The sequence below is a fragment of the Trichechus manatus genome, unplaced genomic scaffold (assembly GCF_000243295.1).
Source record: "Trichechus manatus latirostris isolate Lorelei unplaced genomic scaffold, TriManLat1.0 scaffold00021, whole genome shotgun sequence".
In the NCBI taxonomy this organism is placed as follows: Eukaryota; Metazoa; Chordata; class Mammalia; order Sirenia; family Trichechidae; genus Trichechus; species Trichechus manatus.
Window position 1 is genome coordinate 1,120,902 of NW_004443957.1, and position 19,347 is coordinate 1,140,248.

Genomic DNA, 19,347 nt, shown 5'->3' on the forward strand with positions numbered 1-19,347 from the left:
AAAGACCTAAATATAAAATTGAAAATGATAAAGATCATGGAAGAAAAAATAGGGACAATGCTAGGAGCCCTAATACATGGCATAAACAGAATACAAAACATTACTAACAATGCACGAACACCAAAAGAGAAACTAGATAACTGGCAGCTCCTAAGCATCAAACACTTATGCTCATCAAAAGAGTAAAAAGACAACCTACAGACTGGGAAAAAAATTTTGGCTACAACAAATCCGATCAGCAGCTAATCTCTAAAATCTACAAGATACTGCAAAACCTCAACAACAAAAAGACAAATAACCCAATTAAAAAATGGGCAAAGAATATGAATAGGCACTTCACCAAAAAAGACATTCAGGTGGCTACCAGATACATAAGGAAATGCTCATGATCATTAGCCAGTAGAGAAATGCAAATCAAAACAACAATGAGATACCATCTCACCTCAACAAGTCTAGCATTAATCCAAAAAACTCAATATAATAAATGTTTGAGAGGTTATGGCAAGACTGGAACACTTATACACCACTGGTGGGAATGTAAAATGGTACAACCACTTTAGAAATCGATTTGGCACTCCCTTAAAAAGCTAGAAATAGAAGTACCATATAATCTAGCAAACCCACTCCTTGGAATATATCCTAGAGAAATAAGAGCCATCACACGAATAGATAATACACACAACCATGTTGAATGCAGCACTGTTCACAACTGCAAAAAGATGAAAATATCCTAGGTGCCCACCAACAGACGAATGGATAAACAAATTATGGTATACTCACACAATGGAATACTATGGAATGATAAAGAACAACGATACATCCGTGAAACATCTCATAACATGGATGGATCTGGAAGGCATTATGCTGAGTGAAATTAGTCAGTCACAAAAGGACAAATATTGTATGAGATCACTATTACAGGAACTCAAGAAAGGGTTTAAACACAGAAGAAAACATTCTTTGATGGTTAGCAGAGTGGAGAGGGAGGGAGAGAGGTATTCACTAACTAGATAGTAGATAAGAATTATCTTAGGTGAAGGGAAGGACAATACACAATACAGGGGAAGTCAGCACAACTGGACTAAACCAAAAGCTAAGAAGTTTCCTGAATACAACCAAACACTTCGAGGGACAGAGTAGCAGGGGCAGGGGTCTGGGGACCATGGTTTCAAGGGACATCTAGGTCAACTGGCATAACAAAGTTTATTAAGAAAATGTTCTGCATCCCATTTTGGTGAGTGGCATCTGGGGTCTTGAAAGCTAGCGAGCGGCCATCTAAGATACATCAGTTGGTCCCAACCCACCTGTAACAAAGGAGAATGAGAACTCCAAAGACACAAGGAAAATATTAGCCCAAGAGACAGAAAGGGCCACATAAACCAGAGACTTCATCACCCTGAGACCAGAAGAACTAGATGGTGCCCAGCCACCACCAATGACCACCCTGACAGGGAACACAACAGAGAGTCCCTGACACAGCAGGAGAAAAGTAGGGTGTAGAACTCAAATTCTAGTAAAGAGACCAGACTTAATGGTCTGACTGAGACTGGAGGGACCCTGGAAGACATGGCCCCCAGACTCTCTATTAGCCCAGAACTGAAACCATTCCCGAAGCCAACTCTTCAGACAAATATTAGACTGGACTATGGGATATAAAATGATAGTCGTGAAGAGAGTGCTTCTTAGCTCAAGTAGATACATGAGATTAAATGGGCAGCTCCTGTCCGCAGGTAAGATGAGAAGGCAAAAAGGGACAGGAGCTGGTTGAATGGACACGGGAAATCCAGGGTGGGAAGGAGGAATGTGCTGTCACATTATAGGGAGAGCAGCTAGGGTCACATAGCAATGTGTGTATAAATTTTTGTATGAGAAACTGACTTGAACTGTGAACTTTCACTTAAAGCACAATAAAATAAAAATAAATAAATAACTAGGACATCTACAAGGGAATGTCACATATATAAAGCAAGACTGGCAGAGGTCCTTAAATCTTCACAGTGGAACAGCAGAAGTCAGTAAAGCCACTGGAATTTTTAATTTGAGAAGATTTTATATTTTTAAATTTTGTAACATTTCTTCAGGCTTTATCAGCATTGGCTTGTGACTAGGGAGGAGTTAAGTCCAACTATGTTAAAATGTGCAAGAAACTTACCAAGCCATGTGCTTAATTTCCTGAAAATCTTAGTCATTTTTAATTCAGAAACAGTCTAATGATCACAAGGAATATGCCACCATTATGATTCTGAAAAAGCCAATTTAAATTGCACTTTCAAGATTTGTTATTTGGTTGGCAAAACACAAAAATTAAAGCTATGGAAGTTTTGATCAGTAAAGATATTATTCCTCTAGGGTAACTATCTTGTCAAGAACCTATGGCTTTTTATTATTTTATCAATACAAACAAGTCCATAAAGTATCAAATTACCTTCTGGGACAGGGCATCAAAAATGCCCCAGAACAATTTTCTTGATAAATGAAGTTCTTCTTCTGATGCAGCACCAAAGTTTCCCCATCCTCCTGGCAGGCAGTAATATTTCCAGCATCTTTCATAATGATTTGTCAGCAGCTATATGGGAAAGAAATTATAAAAGCAATAAACTATGGATACCACCACTCGTCTGTCAGTTTGTCATACTGCAGTGGCTTGAATGTTGCTGTGATGCTGGAAGCTATGCCACCAGTATTTCAAATACCAGCAGAATTCCCCATGGTGGGCAGGTTTCAGCAGAGCTTCCAGACTAAGACAGACTAGGGAGAAGGACCCGGCTATCTACTTCTAAAAAAAAAATTGGCTAGTGTAAACCTTGTGAATAACATAGAGGGTCAGTGAACAAGAGGAAGACCCTCAAAGAGATAGACTGGCATACAGGCTGCAACAATTGGTTCAAACATAGCAGGACCAGACAGTATTTTGTTCTGCTGTACACAGGATCACGATGAGTCAGAACAAACTCGATGACATCTAACAACAACAACATAGACACTTTTTAATAACTTTTCTATTTTCCTCCATATTGTATTCTAATGCCATGTAATAAGGTCAACATAAGTGAAACTTCTCAAGCACATATGAACTGCATTGGAAGAATTTCAATTATTACCTTGCATACTGTCTCTTTAAAAATTAAATACTGAAAACAATATGAGGACCAAATGATCAATTTTACAATAACTATATCTTGAAAAGTAGTCTTTATGAGGTGGTTTGATTATCTTTTATTTTCAAGTTCTATTTTTAAGCTACTATCATTCACTCATGATTTTTCTTTGAATTTTTAATTTCATTTCATTTTTATTTTACTTAATTAAAATGTTTGTTTTACCGTGAATATATAGATATGTGCGTGTGTATATATATATATGTATATATATATGTATATATATACGTATATATATGTATATATGTATATATATATGTATATATATATATGTATATATATACATATATAGAAACCAAACCCACTGCCATTGTGTCAATTACCACTCATAGCGACCCTATAGAACAGAGTAGACCTGCCCCAGAGAGTTTCCAAGACTGTAAATCTTTACAGAACCAGACTGCCACATCTTTCTCTCATGGAGTGGCTGGTGGTTTCAAATCACTGACCTTTTGGTTAGCAGCCAAGCGCTTTAAGCAATGCACCACCAGGGCTCTGTTTATACATATATTAAACAAAACATTTGCCCATTCAACATTTTCTACATGTACAATTCAGTGACATTGGTTACATTCATCATGATGTGTAACCATCACTACTATCTGTTTCCAAATTATTCCACCACCATTAACAGAAACTCAGTGCCCTCTAAGCAAAGATTCCCTCTTTCTCCCTTCTTTCTCACCTGATAACCACTAATAAGCTTTGGTCTCCATATACTTGCATATTCTAGATATTTCATATGAAGTAGGATCATACAATATTTGTCCTTTTGTAACTGACTTATTTCACTAATCTTAATGTTTTCAAGGTTTGTCTCTGTTGTGGTGTATATCAAGACTCCATTTCTCTTTATGGCTGTGTAATATTCCATTGTGTGGATATGCGACATCTTGTTTATCCATTCATCTGTTGATGGACATTTAGATTGTTTCTACCTTTTGACTATTGTCAACAGGGATGAGACAAACACTGGTATACCTACTCATGATTTTATGAATCCCTAGAATCATAAAATGATGGAATTGCTATCCAGGTAGCCCAAAAGGATCATCCAGTGCAATGAGCTAAATATCTGTAGGGTACAGCACCTAAAATGTACATTCTAAGAGAAATGTATATATATACGTGAATATTTTTGTTCCCTCTCTATCCTTCACCATCACATTTTGTGATTTGCCTGAAAACGTGCTTTTCTAAATACCCTTCAAAACTGCTATGCTTGAATCATTTCCTTAACTACATTTCTGTGGTGGTTCTTGGTACCTTGCTGTAGTGTTAATGTTGTTCCTTACATTTTCATCTATGTATATTTTATCTGTTCAGTGCTAAACTGCAAGGTCAAGGACAAGGACAGAATCTTTGAATTATTTGGTAACCCTTCTGCTCATTTATTATAAAGCTATGAACTAACAAATAATCACAAGTATTTACCAAATTAATAAATTGATCTTTATGAATCACATATAATATTTTTGGAATCTCTTAATAAGGATTATTATTATTAGAGATAAAATCTCTTACTGTTGTAATATTTCTTCTAGTTTGGTCTCCATTTCAATTATAAACTACTCACACACATACCCTACACACATACATCCCCTGTCCCTCCACACCCCCCAAACACAATTTAGGTATCTCAAATGCTGAAATACTGAGATTTAATTTCGTTGGATTAACATGAAAATATCTATAATGCAAAAGAGTTTTGTTGCATAAAAATAAGAAAGTAATACTACATCATTTTCAGGTATCTTCCAATTAATTTGTATAAAGACAATTTTGCATGACAAGAGCTATCCGAGATGGTGCAAACTATAAAAATGGGATTTTTAGCAAGGATATTATTTAATTTACAAAATTTATTACCTTCTCTTGATGTACGAAACCAAACTCTACTTTCATAGAGAAAGGTTATTTTTGCTAAATATCTAAGGATGCTGAGTTTAACAGACCTCAAACACTAGACTCATTTATATCTCAAGCCTGTTTTCTACAGTGCTGTTACTGGGTGGCCAGGGGAAAAAATGACGCCTACTAGATGGCCTGCAGAGTGGTCATTTTACAAGTCCATCACTTTATCATACAGCCTTGATGCACAGGGCATGCTACTCTAGTGTGGATTAGGGTATGAGATGAAAGGAAAATATTCCCAAGACAGTAAAACAGCATAAGTCTTGATCTTTCATGATTAGACTAGAAAAGCAGGGCAGGGAAAATGTCAGGGACTTTTGTAATTACTCTGTGACAAACTGTAACTGCATATACAGAAATTACTCTTATCCTTGAACCGTACAAGAAGGAATTCGGAAGCCGTCATTGATTACCAACTCAGAATATATGGTTCCTAAAGTCTTCGCTTTACCCCCTGAAGTTGTTATAATACTTTACTTTTCCAGCCTAAGAACATCTTGGCTCATCTTTCCCTTGTTATCCACTTGGAAATCAATCCTGGCATTTCCATGTTCTTTTACTTTGTGTTTATTTTAGGCAAATCTTCACATTTATATAACTTGCCTATTTAATAACTGGAAGAAAATGTCCAGTATCAATGATTAAACATGATGTATCTAAGAGATCCACATGTTGTTGCAAAAAACGAAGCCAGAGTAACCAGTGATTACATACAAGGAGTATCTCCTGCACTTACCTTAAGAGGCATCTTTGCATGTTCATTTAATAACGGGACATCAAATACTAATCTTCTGAGTAAGTGCTGCATCATAGAAGGTCTCAGTTGACTGTTGGAACAAAGTCACTTTTAACAATGAAGGGATATGTCTAAGCTAAGTAGACAATTCATTAGACTAAATTATATCAGCCACAAACCTGTGCCTATACCTTTCTTCAGATGGTATTAGGTGTTACCAATACAAAGATGAACTATTGACATAATTTTACGAAGCCTACATTGCCCAGCTCATCTCTGTCTTCCAGAGCTGAAGACTACCCCTTATCTTCTATAAGAGCTCTCTCTCTTCTGCTTCTTTCCTTCCTAACCACTCACAGCTGTATACTGCATCATTTGCTGAGACTCCCCTTCATTAATTCTAGGAAATGCTTCTCTCCTCACTCCAGTGAGTCAGTAAGGGTCTTCAGTGACTAGATCAGAAGCAGAAAGAAGAGGGCATGTAGGAGCAGAGAGGAGGGGAAAAAAATAAATAACTAAATAAAGGCTGAGACAGCAATTTTGCCAGAAGAGGAAGGCAAAGAAAGCTGACACACAGTGAACAGCTACTACGTCAGAACTCCCAAGCACTTTATCTCATCTACTCTGTCTACAAAAACCCTGTGAGTTAGGTATTATCGCTTCCATTTTACAGACCCTTAGGGTCAGGGAAGTTATACTACTCATCTAATGACATAATTCATAAGGAGCTCAAACACAGTCTGTTGAACTTAAGAATTCAGTTTACTCTTCTCTCCTGTCCACTTGGGCTTTTGATTCTCCCTTCACTGTGTAATTATTTCTTTGGAAAATGAGATTCAAAGTTCATGACCCCAACTTGTTGGACCATATTTGTTCTAAAACATATAACCTGTTGTATGAAGTTAAAAGTTACTATTTATACATCTTATTTACTAAAATAATTAAATAAACATTTCTTTTGACCAAAGAATAAAACAAATATAAAGAAGCCAAACACTAAATTCTAAATAGCTATAAGCAATTATTTAATATATTTGAAGCCGGTTTTCAATTATTCATGTAAGACAGACTGTATTGGCTATGGAGAGGTCTTTTTTGGTGTCTGCTTATATTAAACACAGGCCCATTACGAGTTCAAAGAATTTGTCCTTTTCTACGAGCCTCCTCATCCCCTCTCCCCAAACATACATATATACCTATACACACACAGAGACTCATACACACTCACCACATTTGTTCTTTTAATCCCTCTCTAGCTTGGGAGATTCTCCATATCTAGGAAAACCAATATATACGTGCACTGATACAGACCTAAAACAGAATGAGTCCAGCTCTCTAGACTGGAAGATGGGCATCGGTACCTCATTTGGGTTGGTTTGACTTGTAGTCCGCTTTTGGAAATTCCTGATATCACCTCTCCAAGCCTGCTACCACTTCTGATCAGTCAAGAGGCGCTGCTACCCCTACCTCTCTGAAGCACTGGACCATATTCTACTTGATTAACCAAGATCCTAAACAACCTTTAGTTGAACCATGCTCCCAGAAACAGGAAGCAGGCAACCAGGGAGACGGAGTTAAAGGAGGAAACTTCATTTCTTTCGAAACAGTGATGCTTCAATGGGAGGGCTAATGGCGTACTGGTTTTCCCAACTGAAGGAGTCATTCAGCCTTAATCATTGCCACATATTAAGTAATGCAATAGTGTTAATATTAATGATAAAATAGTATCTTCTTTTATTTAATAATTTCCTTCTTTTCCCCTCTTCTGCAAGAGAAATTAAACATCATCACACACAGTCCAAAGGGAAGACTATATTAATCATATACTAACATGGCCAGGGACTCCTTCACACAATCATTCCCACCACTAACATCTAGAATAGTGTACTATACTCAGTCAAACACTATATCCAAGGGTTAGATATCTACAGAGGCCTGGAGGACTACTCCTTAAGGTGACCAGGAGCAAGAGAGCTCTGATAAGACTCAGACCTCAGTACATGGGACTACCTAAAAGATAAGAAACCCAGTGGATTATTTTTTGGTACAGAAAGTGTCTCTAAAATTCATATAACTTATTAAAGGCCACAGAGTAATTCCCCTTTCTTAAAGAAAAAGAAACTTGGCATAGAGTGGCATGCCCACTTACCCACAAATGGAGAGTAAACACACTTCTATGGAATCCCGTTGAGCTTTGGTAAGTGAGCAGCCTTTAGACAGTCTGTACACAGTGTGAAGTAATGAGTCAATGAGGGAAGCGTGGTGCTCTGTGCCAGCAAAAAGGGGAGCACACCTCGTTAACAAAGGCAAGACAGCTGTGCACAGGTACCGATTGAGGGCCAAGGCCATGTCTGTAGCACTCAAAGCAGCCTACCAAAGGAATGAAGGGCAGAAAGTCATTTGTGTTTGGCAGCAGACAGCTTTGAACAGGATCAACAGATTGACATGTAATTTCACTATGTAGAAAATGGCAAAAATATAAAAAACAGAAATGCATTCCTCAGTCATATCTTTAAATGTGGTTCATATGCTCTTTTACTCCTAAATACAATCGACTTTCAATTTTTCATATATAAGGAAAAATAAATGAAATTATATCGATCTCTTCAAAAAGCCCATGACATGAGGTTTCAGGTTCTATAATAAAATATCAATGGTAGGATCAAGGAAAGATGAAGATACTAGTGATACTAAAGAATGTGAGTACTTTTCTTTGGTAGAGGAAGAGGAAGAAACAGCTTATCTGTCATAACAGATTTCAGTTCTTTCTGAATTCTATTTATTGATATTATTTATATGTCTGCTTATGTCCATCAGAATCAATAACTGAAGAATGACTGTATTACTATATTATCATACATGCTAATTTAGGTTAAGAACTTAATTTGAACATAACCAACCAAAAAAAGAAATTTCAACTTCATTTTTTATAATTTTGCTCTCATTTATTTCATGAAACGGGTAGTCAACTCAAGTTCTGATTTTCCCAACATCAAAGGACCCATTTAATTGAAAAGAAAATGATACATTTCGATAACTATTAGAATAACATTTGGAACTTTTGCTCATTCTACAATGCTTCAGAAAGCTAGCTATTTACACTGATAATAGCAGACCCTCCATGTGAGTCATTCAATACAAAGGATAGACTTTAAACTGTTCGTTCCTTAACAAATAAATGCACCAGGATTATGTTGTAATTAACATGACTCAATGATGATCATCCAACCTTCTTAATAACTTAACTGCTTTCATTGAGAAGTATAATTGTTTAGACCAAAATAGAAGTTCACATTAAACAGAGGTTAACAGGAGTCACTGTGACTTCCCAAATTAAGGTTACATGAACCTCTCACTGTATCCCATTATCATAATTCTTAAGATACTCTTGAGGCTATCAACTTCCCCCACTAGTCAGTGAATTTGTGAGGATAGTCTGTTTTCTTTTCTCTCTGTTTCCCAATACTTGTTTGAAAACATAATAAGTACTCTATAAATGTTTGTTGATGAATGAATGAATAAGTATATCTATGAAGTCATAGACTAAAGAGTCAAAAATTAAGGAAGCCAGTTGTTCAAATCATTACCGTATCTAAAGAGGCAGCAGCCCGGAGATCTGGCAGAAAGCCAACCTCAAGAAGATGGAGAAGGAAATCTTGAACCTCAATCCCATAGACCCTGTCAAGGAACAAAACCATGGCTGCCTTGTGATCTGGGCAAAACCCCGCAGACATGTCAGGCTCCACCACATTCCCATCTAAAAGAGAGAAGGTAACATTTTGGTGTTAAAGGCCATGCCATCAGTGAGCTGAGATTACAAAATGGCTTTTTTTCCATTCTTTTCATAGTTTAAATAAAGTTATCAATGGAATTATTTTCAGTTCTTCTTACTACCCACAAACCAGTGCTGGGAGTTGGCTGAGGAAATACGGCAGTGCAATCTAAAGCCAAGGTCATCGAAAATGCTATTTAATCATCCATTTGTTACCTCAGTACATGCTAAAGACATAGCATTTTACTAGATGCCGAGACGGAAGCAAAAAGACATCCAAAATGCACATTGTAAAACCAGAGGTAAATACATAAAAAGTTAAAATGTAAAGGAGGGATTTTTAATCTTTTCAATCTTCTAAACATCAGTATATCTTACATACCCTCATATGATAATCATGATGCATTTAGATATGCATGACTTAGAAAAATATAAAATGATAAAACTATGAAACCAGTAGACTGTAATGGTTAATTGTATGTGTCAACTTGGCTAGGCTGTGGTGTCCAGCTGTTGGCTCAATCTCTAGCCTAGATGCTTTAGATGACGTAGGTACATGTGATCAAATCAGCTGGTCTTAAGCAAAGCAGATTATCCTCCACATATGAGAGGGTCTCATCCAAACAGCTGAAGGCCTTAAGGACAAAAAAGGAGTTTTCCTCAGGGTGTATTCTGCCTATAGACTACAAATAGACATCTTGCCAGAAATCCTCCACTCTTTACTCAGGAATTCTTGTCATGTGACACAAGACTGCAAGAATCTCCAGCTTGTTGCCTGACCTACAGAGTCTGGACTTGCCAGTCCCCCACAATTTCTTAAAATTAATCTCTATCTCTATATATCTTACTGGTTCTGTTTCACTTAGAGAATTGAATGCAGTGATTTTAAATAAAATATATTCCATTAGTTATCATAGCATTTAACAACATATAAAACATATTTGAGAGTTATATTATTTTCTCTATCAACAGTCAACACTTGATACCCATATAGATTAGTGAACACCTTAGAATAATTCCATAGCTTCACAGGTTGGGGACCACTGATACAAGAAGTTATGGGATCACCGTCTCAGGGAACATCTAGCTCAGTGGCATAACACAGTTTATAAAGAAAATGTTCTACATTCTACTTTGTTGAGTAGCGTCTGGGGTCTTAAAAGCTTGTAAGCTTTTTCTACTCCACTCATCTCACCCAGTGGGGAGCTAGGAAGAACAAAGAAAACTAAAGACACAGAGTAAGGGTTGGTCCAAGGGACTAGTGGACCACAACTACCACAGCTTCCACCAAACTGAGTCCAGTACAACTAGACGGTGCCCGGTTACTACCACTAAATTATCTGACAAGGATCACAGTGGAGGGTCCTGGAGAGAGCTGGACAAAGATATAAAACAAAATTCTAACTGACAAAAAAGGACCAGACTTGCTGGCCTGGTGGAAAGGGGAAGCCCTGAGAGTGTGGCCCCGGACACCCTTTTAGCTCGGTGATAAAGTCACTCCTGAGGTTCACCCCTCAGCCAAAGATTAGACAGGCCCATAGAACAAAACAAGACTAAAGGGGCACATCAGCCCAGGGGCAGGGACTAGAAGGCAAGAGAGGACAGGAAAGCCGGAAATAGGGAACCCAGGGTTGAGAGGGGAGAGTGTTGACATGTTGTGGGGTTGGTAATCGGTGTCAAAGAACAGTGTATGTACTGACTGATGAAAGGCTAGTTTGTTCTGTGAACCTTCATTTAAAGCAAATAATAATAGTAATAATAATAAAAAAGAAGTTATGGGATCATGTGCCAATTTGAAATACTGGAGAACTGATTTATTTTCTATATGCCCATACGATAATTATGTCAAACTAGTGCTATATAAATAAAATTTATACCATACTCTAAAATTCTACAAATAATATCACAGAATATTTAATATTAATGCAATGTTGGAGAAAGAAACCCCCAGGGAAAGATGATACATGATCATAATCATACTTTTCTGTTTTCACTTGTAGTTAATGAATATATATATTTTTTATATTTGAATTCTGAAAATGAACAAATAACAATGTCTTAGAGGAAATAAGAGTAAAGGCTTCAGTAGGCCTAACATCTTCCTTTCCTTACAGTATGAAGAAGAATAGCTCTTTCTGTCTGCGCTGTTGTCAGACACTGCGTTAATGTGATCTGCCATTCTCACAATCACACTATGAAGTCGGTATTACTAGCCTCATTTAACAGACGATAAACACTGAACTTCAGAGAAGTAACTTGTCCAAGATCACACACCTAGTAATGGGCAAAGTTGGATTTGATCCAACTAAGATTAGATTTAAACCACCTAAAGTTGGATTTAAAATCCAATCAACGATGATTTAACCCTAAGTGCTAAATCATTATGCTATGATTTTTGATGAAACATCTAGATGAAAGTCCAGTTCAAGTCTCCTACAGATCACATTATAGGGGATTTAAATTTATAGGATTCTATTATTTTAAGGTATAGCTGTGCCTAAGGAAAAGGTGATCCTAACGTAAGATTTATGTTTTAAACACTCATTTAAGCAGACATTCATTTTAATACATTGTTAATTCTGCTACAACTGTATCTGCCTAGGACTCACAACTCAACAATTTGCTACAGTGACTGTTTTATTTTCACCTTCTCCTCAAACACTCTGTAGACAATCAAGGTGATAAACTACCTCCTCTTAAACTCCTGGCTTTTGAACTAGAGTGAGGCTGAGCTGGTGCACTGGTTCTAGCCTGAGATACCTGCAGTACTCACATCTCCTCCCCTAAAATTACTACCTCAGATAGGCTGCCCAAACCTGCCTGGGGCCAAGAGCTAGAGGAGCAGAAGAACCTCTTTTGAGATACTGTGCTTCCTCTCAAGTTTTCTAAAGTCCTCCCTTTTTCATCATTATTCTGGGGCACACTTTAGCTCTAGAATAGGTATGATGAAAATATTTGAGGAAAACGCTACCTAATACTGAGGGGGAAAATAGTCAGTTTAGAGGCAAACATCACAAACTAACTATAGAACATATAATAAAAATTATTATTGATAAACAGTGATGCTTACAGAACTAAAAGACTCCTCATTGAATTACATACAGAACAGATTGGTGGTTTAAGTTTTGCAGTTGATTTAAATGCATATGCACAGTAAAATAAAAACGCACAGGTTTCTGTCTACATTCTCTGCAAAAGGAAAGCAGTAAAAGAAAAATGTGGGAATTTAACAATGACAAATGGATTATGTTTCAAAATTTAATTCATTGTAAACTATGACAGCTCAAAAAATCTTTAAGTCTCAATGTAGACAAAATACTGACTAGGTATGAAGAAAAAGATCCTAAAATAATATTATTATAGCATAATAAGTAGAACAGGAAAGAAACCAATTTGAAAATTTTGAAGGCTTGGTAAAGGCAGATAATTGGAGGAAAATGAGGAGGTATATGAAAAGCTTGGGGACAATTCTGAGAGATCAGAGAACTCCCAGAGTTCATGTTCTTAGTTTTTTGTTATTTCTCATTTTACCTCAAAATTTAAGTTTCCCTATTTCCTAATCTGTGTTTGTGACTGGTATGATTTTTCTGTCTTGACTGGGTCATTTTGTGGCTCAGAATGTAAGGAAAAGAAACGACTTTTTACTTAAGTAAATGAACATGAGTTAGTAGTAAGGTGAAAAGAAAGGCAGATAAGAATGACCTATATTTACACAAGAAAAAAAATGATCTCATGTGTGGAAGACAAATCTATGGGAAAATCTTTAAGTTCCAGGTTTCCTTTCTAAATTATAATGTGTTGTTGTTAGGTGCCATCGAGTCACTTCCAACTCACAGCGACCCTACGTACAACAGGACGAAACACTGCCCAGTCCTGTGCCATCCTCATGATCATTGTTATTCTTGAGCTCATTGTTGCAGCCACTGTGTCAATCCATCTCGTTGAGAGTCTTCCTCTTTTTCACTGACCCTCTACTTTACCCTCTTCCAAGACAGATTTGTTCGTTCCTTTGGCACTCCATGGTATATTCAAAATTCTTCGTCAAGACCATAATTCAAAGGCGTCAATAATTCTTCAGTCTTCTTTATTCATTGCCCAGCTTTTGCATGCATAGGAGGCAACTGAAAACACCATGGCTTGGGTCAAGTGCATCTTAGTCCTTTAAGTGACATCTTTGCTTTTTAACACCTTAAAGAGGTCTTTTACAGATTTGTCCAATGCAAATTATAATGAGTGTCCAATTATTTTGGCCGTTTATACCACTTTATAGATTCGAGTTTGTAATATTAGCACATATGAGATTTTCCTTTCTCGTAATCATATGGCTTGCAAGTAGGGTAAATTATCTTCAGGTACACAGTGAGCCCTGGATTCTAGACGTGAGGTATTACAAGCTAGCCTTCTCTGGAGCATAATTAATGAACAAAACAGATTATAACATGTACATTCTACCTAGTTTTTTTCTAAAATTAGAAGTTTGCATAAAATAATCTATTTTTTAATACCCAATAAAGCACCGAAAACTAAACTACACTGAAATTTGAAAAAAATAAAAACAAAGTATAATTTGAGATCTAACATATCTTTTAGTTGTGTTCAATAATTGCATAAATCTTTTTAAAATTATTTCTTTAGTCTTGAAAACAAAAATTCTTTCAACATACTGGGGATTTTTAAATCTCTAAGTGGAAAGCGAAAATCATCATTGTGGAAAGAAAAGCTTTTGAAGAGAGTGACAATGAAAACTTTCAAAAAGAGTGAATTAAGGGACTGAGGTCTCAAAAGAGAGCAGAATGGAGACCGAAGAACATGAAGGGAAATGACATGAGCCATTGAGGCGCATGTTTTCTCTTCTCTGAAAATTGTCTGAAATGTCATGCAGAAAAGAATTTAAATCTCAATGCAAAGTTGGCTGTTTAAAAATCCACAATGAGAACAGAAAATATTTTATAAAATATTATACTTTACAGGGTATTTTTTAAAAAGAAACTTAAATAGGGTAACTATGCTACAGGGGTAGAGATCTTGAATACTGATAATATTATTTAAAACATCATGTCACCCAAGCTAGTACTAAATTACAAAGAATGGAAGTGAGTCTTACCTTTGGCTATCGCTGGCATCTGAAAAGCGATGCTGATTACGCCCACCAAATCTGCCAGTGGAATTAAGGATCTCAAAATAGATCTGATCCTAATGGCTTCTCCCTTACCAGCATGAATCAACTAAACAAGAAGAAAATAAGGAAAATTAAAATAACTTTGTAAAATCAGTTTATATCTAAGTACAGGAACTTAAGTTCAGGTCTTTTCTCTCGTGGAGTCACTAGTGGGTTTGAACAGCCGACCTTTCAGTTAGCACCTGAGCAGTTAACCACTGCGCCACAAGGGCTCCTATATGAATTTTAGATATATATATAACTAACTATTCTATTAATGACTTGTACTGAGATCTCATTACTAATTTTTACAACCAACAAGACATCCTTAATTAAGCAAACGCTGGTTCAGCAATTAGGCCTGGGCTGTTATTTCTAATAGAGCATGAAGATCGCTGACTTTGAAGGCTTTTGTGGTCTCTGCAAGCTACTGATGTCTAGGCACAAACTTAGGATTACTCCTCCTAGGCATCAAGACACTTACGTGCATCTCAGGCGCACAGCGTCCCAACAGGTCAATCAAAGCTGCATAAAAGGTCATGATTGCATTCCCCATGTGGATGGTATCATCTTCCTCTTCTTCTGTATCACTTTCACAAATTTTTCAAAAGAAATGAAAAGTAAACAGGATCATAAAGTGACATTTCAGGTTTATTATATATCTCTCAGAAGAACAGGGCCAAAAAGATATTCATTCTTTTTCTTCTGATACTTTTCATATATGGTTTTTATTTACAGCTTGACATATTTAAAGGGAAATCACAATGGGTTAAAGACCAGACTTGAGATTCTATTGCCACAAACACATCTGTCATAATTTTATAATTAAGATAACTTCAAAAGAGAAGAAGTACTAATTTGATATAGTCTACTTATTCCTAGTGACAGACAGCATATTTACAAAGAAAATAATTAGTGGAAGAATTAAGTTTAGGTAACTTTATAAATAGAATATATTTATAGAAAAGATGAGTTAGTACTTCATAAATGTTATTTGATTTGCTGACCTATCTCTATATCATCTACCCAGCCCCATATCTCCCCAAAATCCAACATATCTCTCTCCCCATTTGTTATGGATTAAATTGTGGCCACCAAAACATATATTGAAATCCTAACTCTTGTATTTCTGAATGTGACCCTGTTTGGAAATAAGGGTTTTTAGTTTGTCATATTAATAAGGTCATTCTGGAAAAGAGTGGGTCCTAAATCTAATCACTGCTAGCGGTGTCTTATAAAAAAGGAAAACAGACACATACTCCCACACAGAGGTAGATGCCACAGACACATCTATAAGCAGTAAAGGAACACCAAAGATTGCAGGCAGACACCAGAAACTAGGAGAAAGGCTCACAGAAGGTATTGACATGGCCAAGACCCTGGTATGCACTTTTACCCTCCAGAACTGTGGGAAAAAAAAAAAAAAAAAAAGGTCTATTCTTTAAATTCACCCACTTCTGGTCTTTTGTTGTTGTTGTTGTTATGGCAGTACTAGGTAACTGTTATGGACTGAATTGTGTCCCCTCAAAATATGTGTTGTAAATCTAACCTCTATGCCTGTGGTTATAGTCCCATTTGGGAATGGACCGCCCTGTTAATGTGACAGGATTAGTGTAGGGTGTGTCTTGAGATATAAAAGAGATTTAAAAAGCAAGCAAAGAAGAGAGATGAGATAAGACAGATGCCAAGACACATGGAGATCTTTAAGGAATTAGGGAACAGAAGCTGAAGAGACAAGGACCTTCTCAAAGAGCTAACAAAGAGAAAACTTTCCCCCAGAGCTGGCACTCTGAATTCAGACTTCTAGCCTCCTAAACTGGGAGAAAATAAATTTCTGTTTGTTAAAGCCATCCACTTGTGGTATGTCTGTTATAACAACACTAGATAACTAACACAGAATTTGGTACCAGAAGCGTGAGATGGTGCTTTAACACATACCTAAAATGTAGAAGAAGTTTTGGAATTGGGTAGTGGGTACAGACTGGAACAGTTTTTAAGGTTTATAATAGTAAAAGCCTAGATTGTCTTTAATGGACTGTTGGTAGAATTATGGACATCAAAGGCAATTCTGGTGAAGGCTCAGAAAGAAGTATTGAGAGCTATAGAGAAAGTCTCCATCATCTCAGAGAATACATATGGTGCCACCAACAGAATGTTGCTAGAAATGTGAATGTTAAATGTGCTTCTGGTGAGGCTTTAAAAGAAAATGAACATGTGATTGGACAATGGAGGAAATGTGATACTTTTTATGAGGTTGCAAAGAACTTGTCTGAATTATGTTCAAATAGTTGGTGGAAGGTAGAACTTGTAAGTGAATGAACTTAGATATCTGGCTGATGGGATTTTTAAGCAAGATCTTAAAGGGACGACATGGCTTCTCCTTACTGCTTACAGTAAAATGTGAGAGAAGAGGGACATACTTAAAAATGAACTGTGCAAAATGAAAACAAAACTTGAAGACTTGGAAAATTCTGTTGCACAAATTAAGGACACGTGTCCTAGAATGTTCACCAAGGAATGGCTGCACAGTCTTTTGTTAAAGAGATTAAGCCTGTGACTAACAGATCTAACCAACTATCACAGCAGAAAACCCATCAGCTTAGACTGAAGGGGACAGAGAAGGAATGAAAGGAAAGTACACTGTCTGCCTCCAATATTCTACAGGCAGGAAACAGGCCAAAGGAGCTACATCTGTTGTCCCCCAAGAAAAGAAAAAAAAAAAAAAATCCCTGGAGCAGCTGGGATATCAGCAGAACTGTTGAAGGAGCAGGGGAAGAAGGGCCGCCTCGATTTCAACGGGTGGAACCATGGTCTGCTGGGTTTCAAAGGGCGGGGCCAAGGCCTCCTAGGTTTCAAAGAGACAGATCTTCACCAGCTTGGTTCCAGAGTGTGGGGCTGATGTTCATGGGTGCTGGGGAATGCGGCTGCCACCCAAAGCTGAAAGGGTGAGGCTGCAATGCCCACAGGGCAGATGAATAGGGCCTGCCAGAGCCAAGGGGGTGGGGTTGCCACTCAGACTAGGAGAATGGGCCCACCCCAAACCAAGGAAGCACAGTTGCTATCTCAGTGGGCCTGGAAGGCAGAGCTGAAGCCCAGGGCCATGGGACCTCAACCTAGAATCCAGAGCATGTGAGCAACACCCAGAGTCTTGAGGACAGAGCCCTTACTCAGATCCCAAAGAACAGAGGATTATTTTCAAGCATTGAGAGTTAATTTAGTTTTTCTACAGGGTTTTGGACTTGTTTGGTGCCCATTATCCCATCTTTCCCTCCAATTTCTCCCGTTTGTAATGTAAATGTCTACCTTGTTCCTGTTCCACAATTGTATTTTGGAAGCAGATATCTTGTGTTCTAGACTTCACACGTTCACAGATGAAGAGGACTTTTGCCCCGGGACGGAACACGCCTCAAGTCTCACCCATGGTGGACTTAGATGATCCAGAAGAGGAGGTTTTGGACTTGGAGTGGATTGAAGACTTATCGGATGATGTGATGGGGTGAATGTGGTTTGCATGTAGGAAGGGCATGAATTTTGGGAAGCCAAAAGTGGAATGTCATGCATTAAACTGTGTCCCCAAAAAATATGTGTTATAAATCCTAATCTCTATACCTATGGTGATAATCCGTGTGAGAGCTCCAAAATTAAGGCAGTTGACTCTGTTAAACTGACTGGCCTGGGTCTGAGCCCTGACTCCATTTTAGGCCTCGCATACTCCTCTGCAATTGTTAACCTTTGTACAGACTTAATCCTGCAACTAAGGAAACCTTTTTCTCTGTGGTTAAATTAAGGACGTGGAAACAATGTTTCTAAAGGGAAGGTCCTAGCACAAACCCCTTATTAGAAATCTCCTGCACAAGCAACTCTCAGGGAGTGTTTGCTAAAAATGCTATCTTGGCAAAATGTTTTCAAAAAGGACCATAAATCCCCCCTTAGTCACGAACTTCTGCAATTATGTGAGATAATCAATCTAAGAAGCCCACATATACACTTTGAACCAATTTCTATCAACTTCCCGCTTTGAGTTATCCTGCCTGCTTACATCACTGAGCACCAATCAGAAATTTTACATTGTTAGTTCCTGATTTAAGCATATAAATATGTTTTTGTAACTTTATAACATCAGAACATTCTAGTTTCACTCTGTGAGTTGAACGTTTTCCCTGGTTTGAAGTGTACTGAACCTTCAATAAGTCTCTTCGCTTTTATTTTAACAGAGTACGGGTTTTCACACTTTGACAAATTCCAATTGGAAATGGGTAGTCTTTGTTATGTTAATGAGACAGTATTACCATAAGGTGTGCCTTGAGTCAATCTCTTTTGAGATATAAAAGAAATTAAACAAGCAAAGGAGAGAAGAGAGATGGGAAAGATAGATGACAAGACACATGGAGATCTCCAATGAACCAGGAAGCAGAAGCTGAAGAGACAGGAGCCTTCCCCCAAAATCAACAGAGAAAGCCTTCCCCTAGAGCCAGCACCCTGAATTCAGACTTCTAGCCTCCTAAACTGTGGGAAAACAAATTTCTGTTTGCTAAAACCATCCACTTGTGGTATTTCTGTTATAGCTGCAACTAGATTACTAATATAGTAACTAAGATGCCATCTCTGT

At 37.4% G+C, this 19,347-nt stretch overlaps 1 protein-coding gene across 1 annotated transcript in view; it reads right to left on the bottom strand.

Annotated features, from left to right (window-relative positions):
* RYR2 (ryanodine receptor 2) overlaps window positions 1-19,347 on the bottom strand; it is a 529,910-nt gene that overhangs the window by 183,875 nt on the left and 326,688 nt on the right. Inside the window, exons 47-52 of the mRNA XM_023728152.1 lie at window positions 15,223-15,328; window positions 14,685-14,805; window positions 9,396-9,565; window positions 7,958-8,178; window positions 5,809-5,899; window positions 2,426-2,566 (exon numbers count right to left, since the gene is read on the bottom strand). Coding sequence (XP_023583920.1) covers window positions 2,426-2,566; window positions 5,809-5,899; window positions 7,958-8,178; window positions 9,396-9,565; window positions 14,685-14,805; window positions 15,223-15,328 — 850 coding nt within the window. The remainder of the gene's footprint in view (window positions 1-2,425; window positions 2,567-5,808; window positions 5,900-7,957; window positions 8,179-9,395; window positions 9,566-14,684; window positions 14,806-15,222; window positions 15,329-19,347) is intronic.